The 13458-nt window shown below is 43.7% G+C and overlaps 1 protein-coding gene across 1 annotated transcript; it reads left to right on the forward strand.

Moving 5' to 3' along the window:
* Positions 1-10302: 10302 nt before the first annotated feature.
* si:dkeyp-38g8.5 (uncharacterized protein LOC568385 homolog) lies at positions 10303-12061 on the forward strand. The gene is made up of 4 exons (XM_036520532.1): positions 10303-10445; positions 10646-10739; positions 10928-11015; positions 11212-12061. Exons 1-4 carry the CDS (start codon positions 10406-10408, stop codon positions 12010-12012), a joined length of 1023 nt encoding a protein of 340 aa, XP_036376425.1. The 5' UTR covers positions 10303-10405; the 3' UTR covers positions 12013-12061.
* The last annotated feature ends 1397 nt before the right edge of the window (positions 12062-13458 follow it).

A 13458-nucleotide genomic window follows, 5' to 3' on the forward strand; every position in this document is an offset into this window, starting at 1 on the left:
ACCCTCTGTCCACTGGGTATCACAGTTCATCTCTGGAAATAAAATATCTCCATCTCCACAGCCAACCATGACCAGGAAACCAACAACTTACATTTTAAGATGTTACACATCTATGCACAATCCAACGTTTTAAAGTCAGCCACCATACTCAGAGGTAACACGGCAACACCCCTGCCCGAATCTGAAGGCCCGGTCACGCTTCTTGACGCTCCACAATAGGAGTGAGGCCATGTGACCTCTCCTGGAGGCTTAACTGTCCCAGGTTGCCTGAGATTACATAATGCAGCGCAGCCGGTTCAGTGGTCGTGCGTGCCGCGGAGTGACACTCCACAGGGCTCACAGCCTGCCTTTATTCCAATGAAGTCCTTCCTTCTCTGTTGTTGTTGTCGTCATAGGAACAGTTCCAAAACCTCTGGGATGTCACAGGATGGAAAGAAAACTTCTTTTAGAGGGTACCTTCAGTGGTAAACAGCTATCTTTTACTGGCTTACTACTGCTTAAATGTAACTAATTACAAATATCTTACAATCAGAATTTTAAATAAAATTGTGTCAATAACTATACATAGGGAAATTACCTAATATGGTCGGTGCCATTTTCAAGTGATCGCATCACCAAATAGATTATCCAGCTGGAGGCTAGCTGGTAATTAATTTACTGTAACAGTTACTTTATGTTGCTGGCTAATAAAATAAAAGAAATATAATTATACTTATATAAGAATAAGGATATAGATTTCCACATATCTGCTGATATCCTAGTTGAAGGATATCTTTATGAGCCTCTAAGAGAAGATTACCAACATTTTCAACAAAGTGGTAGTGACAGCGATCCTGATATTGCTGATATTACGTTCATAGCAGGAAGGGAGAAAATAGAAGTCACCTATCCAGTTACCTTTCGAGCCTTCTGAGTTATTTTACTGAGTCGAGTTTAATTTTATCAAAGTATTTGAGGCTGATGATTTATTTTATCATGTTACCTTGAAAACTGCTTTTATTTCAATGGCTTGAAATTTAATATGCTGCCATGTTTATCTTATAAAGCCTGTCTTTATCATATTGAATCAGGGTCCAAATCTTTCAATCAAACACCCTGCCCACTAACATGGCATCCAAGAGATCAACTCTTGTTTCGCATGCCTTGGCCTGTCACATAAATTAGCTCAAGTGCTGGTGTGGTCTGACACATAGCGTGATTGGCAAATAAACAGTGAGCTAGTAATCTTGCTTTCAAATAAACTAATATTGAATAAATATGTGCTGCAAGGAAGGAAGTAATCAAGGAAAAAAAACATATATTTCTATGTTAGCAAGGGAGTTAACACAGAAATACATGCTTTAGCCCTTAGGTACAGACAGAAGGACAGCCTTAAGTGTTTTAGGCCTACATCCATCTACAAATTCAGACTGGTACAGATTGGATAGTCCAGTGTCACAACATCAGAGCACAAAACGCAGACCTTCACCATGGAAAATAATTTTTCATGTAAGGACTATCCCCTGTAATCTCCCCTCGTGTCACAACAATCCATAACAGTATATGAACAGCAGAGCATAAGATCCAGGTATTCACACGAACAAGTAAAATGTTAAAACGTGTTCACATGCATCACGTTGCAGTTTTTCAGATTAGAAGGCACCATTTAACCTGCTGAATATCCTGCCTTGAACATCAGTATTAGTTCCTGGTGTTATTAAGACTATTTTTAATATCAGCATTAATGGTGAGTGGCATGTTTTTTTAATGACATTAAGAGGGTTCATCTGCATGCCTTTTAGTCATCACTGAAATAAATGTCTTCTACAGCAGTATCCAGGAGTTTTCAAGGCTATTCTAGGGCCAATATAGAAATAACTTTCAATTGGTATATCAGCAGATATAGGGAAGTCCATGTTGTTATTTAACATAATCATAAATCTCTGGGCTCGTCTCAATCTCAGAAAGAGGACGTTCATTTCCTGGGTCACGTTCCTATTTTCTCCTTCTTTGGGAGTCAGCAATGAACATTAATAACAACCATTTTCAATATATTCATCATTGAAATTAATCTTTAAAGTGATGTGCTGTGGGGTTAAGGAATGTAAGGTACAATGAACAACACCTCTGCAAATAAAACCAACAATCAATAAATAATAAATTATTGATTAAACAGTGGCTTATTTTTAATTTGAGTAAACACACTCTGACAGACACACTACAGCTGCCATTCAAATGTTTTTCCATCACTGTTACATAACACCCCCTGTACATCACTGGCTGCCAATAAGCTTCAGACCGGGGAGGCAGACAACTTTCATTCATTTGCTTTGTGAGATTTCACACTAAATTGTTATGGTTATGACTGAGGAAAAAAAGACTAAGTTATAAATTACAAACTTCTCTGATCTCTTTTATCATTAAAATGATTTAATGAGGTGTAGAAAGGTAATGCTACACCGTTACCATAGAAAAGAAATGAGCTGCATATGGGTGATCTTTACCGATATTCCCGAGCTTGTTGATGGGAAAAACAGCTGAGGAGCAGCGGCCCTCGTGCTGGCGGCCGGGCGTTCGCCACGCCCGTTCCCCTGACCCCCTCGGATGAACCCGTTTCCTGGAATGAAACAGCAGACGGAAGCGTTGCAGGTCAGCACTGTTGCGTGCATGCCCGTGCGGATGCTGGCCCAGCCCCGCGCTCCAAGCGCGTGGTAAATAATCTATCAGGTGCAGAGATAACTCCTCGAGGACGGGTCGGGTTCCCTAATTAAACTCTCCCCTCTGGTGACGGAGGCGATGCCACAGGGAACGCCTCTCTACACCCCCCCACCCCCACCACCAGAGTTTCTGCTGTTTCTGCTCCGTTTAAAGCAGCAGTTTGTATACGCCTTCCTAAAATCATAATTACCGCTGTGTTGTAACTAATACTTCGGCAGAAGTCTAACAACCGTAGGGGTCCTCGAGTGGAGAGGGGTTCCTTAGTGTGGAAGGAAAGCTGGTGAGAAAACGGCACAAATACATTTATGATTTAAATGCTCTTAAAACGTTCTTGTTTTAGTTGGTCATTACCTCAGAGACTTTAGGATCCTGATATTGCTGATATTACGTTCATAGCAGGAAAGGAGAAAATAGAAGTCACCTATCCAGTTACCTTTCGAGCCTTCTGAGTTATTTTACTGAGTCGAGTTTAATTTTATCAAAGTATTTGAGGCTGATAATTTATTTTATCATGTTACCTTGAAAACTGCTTTTATTTCAATGACCATCACCATACCATGACTGGTGTATTAAACACCTATACTAACCATCGCTATACCACTTCCAGTAAATAAATCACCCATAGAGACCATCACCACACCATACTGGAAGATTAATCCTCCATAGTAACCATAATTCCACCATTATATCCACTCTGCACAGTGTACAGCATCTTAACAGCATAGCTAAAACATTTATACGGTTTGTGCTTTAATAATTCAGTAGCCCCCCCCCCCCCCCCCCCACTCTCACACACACACACACACACTCACACACAATGCCTTTACCTTCCTCAACATTTCCACTGTGTCCATCAGCAGGTCCGTATCATCTGAACGTGGACATCCAAGCCCATGTGGAAAGTCACTCTCTTGCACTGGTGACAGCTTCGCTGTCATCCTCACTTCTGATTCAGTCCAGGTGGTTTGTGACGTAACTTTGCAAACACATGGAAACACAGTTTGTAATTTGCTCTCACACATTACGTGGAGTGTAAGAGAGACACATGTGCGTAAAGTAATGACTCAGGAACAGAGGGAAGGGATAGCTGTTGACCAACACATAACAGAACGATTCATCATGTGATGAAGGAAAATTTATCAGTTGATCCTCACAAGTTGCATTTAATTTCCTCTTATTTTAAATATTGCATTGTATCATGAACGCAATTGGTGATCAGCTTTCTTTCAGTGTAATATTATTATATGTCTGGCTAGGATACCCAAATTTTCAACTGTAGCATTAGTCTGCCCTGATAAAGCACGGGACTCACTGGTTTACAAGCAGGCATGTGAGCTTTGTGGGCTGGGTAGGCTTTGTATCTGTTCCACTTTAGCCTAGAATGCGCTTACTCCTTTTTTTTGGTTTGGAAATATCTACGCAGATACCTAAATATACCAACCTGCATCCCACTATGGTTTCCTATTGCCTTCCATCCTGACTTTCCCCCGTAAGATTAGCATTGGATCAGATAAAAGAACGAATTGTTGATATAACAAGCTTACTTTCACAACTTTAAATCTTTTGAGCAGATTACATCTGGCTTTGACACACCAAACTCTGATATCTGTTTTTCACAACCAAGACATTTTTGGAGTTTTTTTTGGAGGGCAAAGTAAGTCTCAAGACAACTGAAGTTGAGAGGCTCCTTATATCTCTTAGTAAGTTTCAGGACAGTACAGCTTGTGTCAAAAAGCACACAAATAAATGTACACACGCAAAACTTTAGGTTTATTTATTTATTTAACTTTATACATAGAATGAATACCCCATCCACAATTCCCACCTTAATTAAATATTCACCAAAATGTGAATATTGTTGTGGTTTTCTCCATAAGCGCAAACTATTAAATATTATATAACATTTCAGGACCTCTGTTCTGCATCAGAAATCTAATACATTTTAAAAAATACAGCCACCTTCATGCATGTATTTAGGGATAGGGTTAGGTTGTATTACTGTATATGAAGAGTATATTTGCGCATTTTAATGTTTGTCATTATTATTGTTGCTGTTCTGCACGGACTACCAATCTTCTTATGCGGGGCAGATTTGCACCACATATCTCACAAGTCTCTCTGCTGTACAATATATAGTCTGTAACCCTGACTGCGGAAACCCAACAAAAGCAGCATTCAAAGAGTGGGGTCATTTGCTGTACAATGTGACTGTGCCTATAAATTGTAGTGTGGTACACAGGCCTCAAATAGAATCACCACTTCAAGTGCGTGAGTATTTCCCTTAAGGCATAAGAGAGGAAACAGAAGGCGTCTGTTGGTAGAGATGGGCATGAGGACACGGATGACACCGACACCTCTGCATTGAGATGCTGAAGAGCCCTCGAATCGGCAGCACGGTGGCGTGTATGTGGGTCAGGTCATCCATCTCCGAGCTCCGCGTCTCTGGCGCGCAGACGCCGTGTCCTTGACACAGTTAAAACCGAGCAGCGAAACTGGGGTGGGTGTCTGATCGCTCCGCGGCCCGCCCCGTCTCCCGGGCTACTCCACGTCCTGCGGTTCATTAATCTTACGCCCTCCCTCTCTCTCTCCCCGGCTCGAGGGGGACAGAAATAGACATGTTGCGTGCGGCGGGTTTGCTGCTGCCCCACTCAGACCAATGAGAAGAGGTGGAGGGGTGCAGCCCCAGAGACCCCCCCCCCCCCATCATGTCCTACTTCGTGTGTACCCTGATTCTTTGCTCTTCTACTCTGTGAGAGCTTGTTTGCGGTCACTTCAAACATCAGTGCTAAAAACCTGATTTTTCTTACTCTCTGTAACTGGGGTAATTTCCTTCCTCAAAGATCCGCTGTATTAGTTTTCAAAAAGCTCTCACCCATTTTTCTTTGGCAGCGAAGCCATCACAGCTACTTAGGTCCGTGGACAACATGTGAACTACACAACTACAGGAAGGCGCACCGCTACTATAGCAGTGGTGTCTTATTGCAAAGCATTGTGCCATACTGTAGCAACTGTAATACAGTATGGCACAAAGGTTTTCAATAAAGACCTGTACAGCCATTAATTTTTCATTCTTTAAAAAGGAACATTCCACTGTGTGCTTAGATTGAAATGCCCCCTTAATGTCAGGCTCCTTCAGGACAGGGTAGTTAGCACACAAACACATGGGGATGTTATTCCAGTAAAGGCATTTCCATGATAAGGAGAAAGGGAAGTACTGCAGAGGACCCTCAGACACATCCTCTCCGACCGCTGGGGGGGTCAAAGCTGATTGGACAACCCTGACGGATGCGCTCCGATCACACGGAAAAGACGCATTAAGGAGAAGCTTAATGACCTCAATTAGGCAGGATGGGGCTGCTTATCAGGCCGGTGCGGTGTGTGTCAGAGATGTGCCTGATCATCTCGGGTGGAAGGCGCAGCCTGCCAGATGTAGCTTCCAAAGCACAAGTGGCGGAACTGCTTAATTCCACAGAATACTGTAAATGCTGCGTCTAAGTAGTCATGGTAACCCTGGCGACCATACACCAATGTCCAAGTAGTCAGTCCAGAACAGATCTTATTGCTAATGTATTACCTTTGTTACTAAAGGACTACTGCCTTACTGTGACCAGGCCTTTGCAAGAGACACTGCTGCATGTCAAATCCGTGTCACCTTTTCAGCTGAGATTACGGCTGTTTCCACCCTGCACTGTCCATACTTTGAAAGTCCTGAAATGGCTGTGCTCATCTGCTGGACCTTACATCAAACAGGACAGGACTGCAATATGATCCCAGATAAAAGGATCCACACCTAAATTGCATCTGTATTGGCCTGTCAGCCCCGAGCACCAGATTCTGTAGATCAAAACGAGCCCCTACAATCAAAGCCCCACTACCTCCATCTCTTGACCTGGAACAGAAACTACAGACTAGCGTTCTGACACTGCAACACCACCCAGTGGTGGAAAATGATATTGTCTACAATAGCACTTCAACCACTGCGAGGCAGGGATTCCTCATCAGTGTGTCTGTGTTAGGGGTACAGGGAATAGCTGCAACACTGTCCCCCAGCCTTTGTCACGACCTGCACCTACAACACCCCACCCCCTTCAGAGCGCCATGAATATTAGCTTTTCTTTACCAACTGTATATAAAAGGGCTTCTTTTTCCCCCCAATTGGCAAAGGCTGTCAATCAGGAAGGGATGGGGTCTGCAGTCAGTCCTCCTGTCTAAAATTATTCTGGTGCTTTCCACTCGCCTCCATCGAGCGCTCAGAGAAATGAAACATTTTGCAAATCAAAAATCACTGACTGAAAGGGGCTTCAACAGGCAACGAGCAGTATTAACCCATTACCCAGAGTCAAGATCAACAGAAACTGTGATACATTCCATTTGGACTAACAATCATAAACATTTCCTAATCAAAACAGTACTTCAACATTCATTAACATGGCTAGGTGTAGTGCTAACACACCATGTCATATTACACAGCTTACACCTTGCACATTATGCTCTCAGAGCCAAGCATTTCTCTGGCCACCTTCTGGTTACTAGCACAGTTACCTCAACAACCATAACCATGGGGACTCAAATCCACCACTGCAAGTCAGAGTCCAGCTAAGTAAGGGCTTTAGCACAAAGCAGATACTTCCAGTGACAATAACCCCCCACCCAACCCTCATCACCACAGGGACATAATTTCAAACTCCAAGACATTGTCTGGACACAATAGTAAGGCTACATCAAATAGTAACGCTTGTGCTGTCACTGTGGCAACAGCAGTTCAAACATTTGTCCGAGGACACCTGAATGAAGCTCTGTTGATCCAACTGGTGAAGCAGGCCCATCGTTCAAAAAGTAGCCTTTGTTTTCGGTTTTAACAAGTAAACAGAACTCTTTCTTTACCCTTAAACATGATCCATTTGTGTTTCCTTCCCTGAATTTACTTAAACTGATTGAACCAGGATGTAAAAGTGCTGTTACTGTGTGGTTGGGGGGGAGGGGGAGAAGGAGAGGAAAAAGACAAGAAGTTTGATTTTAACAGGTTTATTTGGTCACCGTATTCCAGAGTGTGTGCTGGGCAGGCATGCTCACACATGCCTCACCCCAGACAGGGGCTTACAGTCACCCAAACCGGCCAGACATGCACACTGTCGTCACCTCCGTGTCACATCTTACCATCGCCACCCACTCGCCCGGCCCGTCGAGACAACCACTCCCCTCGAAATGTCCTCACCCGTTGGTGTCTGCCCCCGAGGGCACCATTCAACGGCTGGCAAAGTGAGCAGCAATGCATGCTGGGAAAGTGAGTGAGACATAGGCTTTTCCCCACCCAGCCCCCATCTTCCCCACATCAGAGCCACACCCGTACCGTCTTGCTGAAAATCACCTGCAAAAACGCTTTAGACATTAGTTGTGTCAAGACCTTTACTAAAAAAAAAAAAAAAACACACACACACACAGATGACAGTCAACATATCTCCAATTGAGGCCGCATTTAACACAGAAACACCCTGAAAGTCAGAGACAGTGGGTTCCACATGAGCACGCCACGGTGTACCTGCATCACGATGTGACAGGTTTACCTGGAGGCCGCGAGAGGGCGGAGCTGAACTCTCAGACGCCGACGGCCGAGCAGCACCGCAGTCTGCAGATTGCAAGGCTGGGGGGAGGGTGCCCTCTACTGACCGACTGCGTCTGGTGCATCGCTGTAGGACAGGGAAAACCCAACAATGAGGCGCATTCTTATGCCACTTCGTCCACCGTCCACCTCAGCAACACACAAACAATCGGCGTAAATGCAGTGCTCATATTACACAATCTAGTAAATGTCAGTAAATACAGTTGAGTAAATGACAAAAAAAACAATGAAATGCACTCAACATTACAAGTTCGGATCACATATTTACATTGGATTTCGCACATAATATTCACAGGAAAGGCGTTGAATTTTTCCACACCTTCGACAGAGTCGATATCCTGAAAAGTCAACACGTGAGCCGTTGCCCCTCATTCAAAAGTGCAGCATTTAGTGCCGATTCGACGTGGAATCAAGTACTTGAACAGAGCTGGAACGCGTTCTCGAAGTCCCTCTGCTGGAACTCAAAAGTACTTTCGAAATTGCAGTCCAGTGACGCGTACACGTTCTGTGGCGAAAGTGTGTCTTCATACAAATGCGCAGGCTGTCCATGCACTGAGAGGTCAATCACACAGTCCGGATTCGCGCTAGACAATGTCTGGTCGTCGTAAACGCTCAGAAGATCCCGATAGGCGATGTTCATTAAATATTGCGTGGTGTTTTCAGGGGCCATAGTTCCGGGTGGCATGATTCCATCAGTCCCATTCTGAAACTGCACAGCCTGCGGGAAGTTAGGGGATTTCTGGCAGCGACCTATTAAGCGCTGCATATACGCTTGTCCGACGTGAGCCTTCAACGTACGAGGCCTGTACTTTCTAGCAGTAGTCATCACGGCCCTCCTCTTCTTCCAGACTTTCTCGCCGTTGTGGACACACTTACTCAGCCGCCATTTCGAGGGTGTCGGTTTCCGACCACAGCGTGGCCTTAGTCCTTCGAATTTCTCCGCAATTTCCATTTTGTCCGTACACATTCCTCTGAACAGTACACTGGATAATGTCTTTTAACTTGCTTTTACACAGCTAAGTTAATTTTCCACAAAAGAAGTGAGTAAGAAGTGTCAGAAAGTTACGTCAGCAGAGTTACCTATCAATGACCAGTCGGTGTCTTAACAAATAAAACAGCATTAAACTCGAATAACAGTTCAACATAACAAATAGTGACCTCTCAAAATAATTCGTGTAACGAATCAAAATAAGTTCAGGATATAACTAGCCATACAACAAAGTAGGTACCTGGTTGAATTAACCGTACACACACCGTCACAGCAGCAGTAAAGAGTGAACTATGAACGCAAGATGCACGTACTCAACGAAGTGTGTGACCCGGAAGCATAAATCCACAGCCAATCGCATTTAAGTACCCGTAATCTCATTGGTTCACTGTTCCCGAATAACCCGGATATACTGTAAAAAACCGTTTATTTCCATGTTGCAGGGATGAATGTGTACAATACATCAGAAAGCATGAATGTTACAATAAAAGTAATTACGATAAAAGTAATTACAACATTACACACGTGTTTATATTCATAATTGCCAGCTAGCCAAACGATTTGCATGAATAAAGATAGCTATGGAAGCAGACAATCGTAAACTAGCTGGCTAGTAGGAAATCAGTGCGTAGCTAACTAGCCACCTTTTGTTTTTGAAAATACTCACTAGCTAACTCACTATAACGATATCTAGATGTGTAGCTTAATAGTTGTGTATAGGTACTGGTGTATTACCTGAAGTACATATTATAATAATGTGACTATTTATTGATGTTCATCTAAAATGATAGCTAGCTAACACATTTTTAACAAAGACTACTCCGCACAGTAAGGGTGCGTTTATCTGTCCCGTCGCTACTGAACGCAAAAAGACCGGTCTGTTGACATCCAGTAAGGAGCCAGAGAACATGACCAACCTCTCGACCGTAGTTCTCTTGCGGTCTTAAACGGCAGTTCGTGCACTTGTACCCGACGAGGGTAGGGCACTATAAAAAACGGAAGTGAGGACTCCGCCATATTTGCTGTGTTGTTCTGCCGCTTGAGAAGTACACTTGTAGTGCCCTTCGCTACAGCTTTTATCTACTCCAAGGGTACAAGCGATGGACGCCAAGGAATCTGTTATGGGTTTCACGTATAAAAGTAAGAAGCTTGATGTCTTTTTTGTTTCAGAGTTTTTGTCATAATTTTCCAATTCCTGATTAGATTTTGGAATTTGAGGTAGCTTGCTAGGCAGTCAAGGAGCAGCCCACCCACCTTATAAACTTAATTGTCATTGGTATCTAGCAATGGGCGGTCTGCCAGCAACAAGTTAAATGTGTTTTTTTCTCTTTAAATTACAGTGACGGATGAGGACACGGCAAATCTAATAAAATTGCGTGCATCAAATGAAGCGCTCTTCACGGGGAAGAGAAATGCCTCTAAATTAGCCTGGAGGTAACTAATTAGGCTGCATGACTGATTTCTTCAACTAATTCAGTCCTGTGTCCGTGCAGAGATATTTTAAAATTAATGCATAGGCTTGCACCATTTACACTAAAAACACCGTTGAAATTACTTATACTTTGTATTAGTAATAAAAATGTAATATATCTAATAGCAGCCACATCGTTTTCTCTTTGCAGGGCAGTGATAAAAGAGATGGGATTGCAGGGGAAGCTGTCATCAGGTCAGGCAAGCAAAAAGTGGGAAAACCTAAAGAAGAAATACAAGGTATTGTGTGTGTGATGTGATGTGAGGTGTTTGTGCATTGTGGTGTGTGTGTAAATATTTGACTTTGCATGTGTGAGAGTGATCGGGTGAGGTCTGTTGGATTGTGATGTGTGTGTGTGTGTGTGAGGTGTTTATGATTGCTGTGTGTGCGCGTGGTACCCTGGTCTTACACTGTGCTCCTGTTCTTCGCTCCCAGGAACTGAAATATCCCCCAGGTGGACTGGGCGCCGCAGGTGGGGACGTCACGGCTGCCTCCTGGCACTGGTTTTACCTGATGAACGAGGCCATGGAGGGCCGTCTTGCTGGAAGCGCCCCTGCCCTGACGACGTCATCGTACGGAGACGAGGAGGCGGACTCGCCCGGGACTTTGGCTGCGCGGGCGCAGTCCCGAAAGCGGAGGAGGGAATCAGAGAAGAACGAAATTTTGGAGTTTCTGAACAATGAGGCGGGGAGGGAGGGGAGCATGGAGGTGGAGGTGAAGGAGAACGACGAGGTCGAGATGTATATCGCCAGGGAAGAGGCGGAAGGCGAGAGGGCTGCTCTGGAGAAAGAGAGGGTGGAGCTGGAGAAGGAGAGGGCGGAGCTAGAGAAGGAGAGGGTAGGGCTAGAGAAGGAGAGGGTGGGGCTAGAGAGGCAGAGGGTGGGGCTGGAGAGAGAACTGGCGGCGACAGACAGAGATAGAGCAGCGCTAGAAAGGGAGAAGGCGGGGGTGGAGCGTGATAGGGCAGCGGTGGAACGTGATAGGGCACAGCTGGAGAAAGACAGGGCAGGGATGGAGAGGGACAGGGCCACTCTGGATCGGGACTGGGCCGTGCTGGAGAAGGAGAGGGCAGCACTGGATCGGGAAAGGGCAATGCTGATGAGGGATAAAGAAGCAATTAAAAATTGCACCCTTGAGGTGAAGAACAGTACCCCTGTGGTGGAATTAGATGCAGAAGCCTTGGAAAGGAGAGAGCGATTTCTCTCCTTATTTGAGAAGCTTATTGAAAAATTATGAAGAAAAAAAAAACAAAAACTGATGAATAGTGCTCCTGTCGGTTTCTTTTGTCCGCACATAGTCCTCAACAGGTGCAAGCAGCCATGCTGTGGATCCGAATGAGAGAAAGCACCTGAAAGAGGAAGGTCCTTCACCAGGTTTCAAACCTGCAGTGTGGGAAAACCGCCTGTGAGAGGCAGTTTTAGCTCATATTTACGTTTGGCTACGCCTTCATCAGGGTCATGCCCCGGGAAGGCTTTTTTGGGCCAATATTTCACTCACTCCATTTTTATATGTGTGGTGAAACGATTTAACACATAGACTCGTAATTGTGGATCGTAATTGGATCATGTGTTTATGCATATTGTGAAAGGAAATCGAACCTTTTTTTGAAGTGATATTTTTTGTGAACTATCGGAGAGAGGGAATCGTGGCCAACCTTTTTTTCTGTGGACCTCCTTTTATGTAATAATGTTGGTAAAGTTTTTATTGTCTTTCAAATGTCTCCACCAATCAATTAACAATGAAGACGTTAAGCCACTCCTGTTTCGGAGAGGTCATTAAAACAACTTTATTCAAATGTGGTATTTCCATACAAAGCACACATAAGCCACGGCTTAACCCCAACCATATCCCGCCCCCTGAGTCATACAATAGCTTTAAAGACTATCAAAGCATAGTATATGCTCAAAATAACACTTTGCATTGTAATATACCAAATATTGCAGTTCATGTAAAAAAGTCATTATTTCAGAATATATATTTTTATATTACAGACTTTACAACAGTTGCTTGTGTATAAATGCTTCCTTTATTGCAACAGGCATTCAGTTTGGTTCAATGAACGTCAGTAAGCTCTATCTGGATTCACTTTGTCCTACTGTTATCTAGATTTCTCAAAATGTGTGTCAGAATTGTGAAATTAGATTTCTACATAATCAGGAGTACTTTCAGAACAATATGTCGGTCAGAACTGGGCTGGATCAAAGGAACATAAACAAACAAAACAAATGTCTTGTTTGAGGAATTAAACTAAAGAAAGACTTGAATAAATCTGATTGATTTGTATTTTCCTTACATGTTGTCACCTGTGGGAGGACTGGCTTTTTTCCAGTTTTTATTACTTTTTTTGTGTGTGTCTATATGTGTGTGTGTGTTTGTGTGTGTGTATTCAGAAATGTCTGCTATTGGACATGCAGGACAGGCATATAAAGGAGAGAGAGTGAGTTGATAGTGTGTGTCAGTATGAATGTAGGTTTTGTGTGTGCGTGTGTGTGTGTGTTGAGGTCTCTTACGGACATACAGGGAAAACTAGATGAGAGTTAGATTGTGTGTTTTATGGTGTGGGAGAGACTGTGTAAGTGTTAGTGCATGAATGAGAGTAAGAATGTGTGTGTAAGAGAGACTTGTGTAAGTGTGTGTTTGTGCGTGAGTGAGCGAATGTGTATTTGTGTTTGTTTGTGTGTA

This window comes from Megalops cyprinoides, chromosome 25 (genome assembly GCF_013368585.1).
Source record: "Megalops cyprinoides isolate fMegCyp1 chromosome 25, fMegCyp1.pri, whole genome shotgun sequence".
Taxonomy (NCBI): Eukaryota; Metazoa; Chordata; class Actinopteri; order Elopiformes; family Megalopidae; genus Megalops; species Megalops cyprinoides.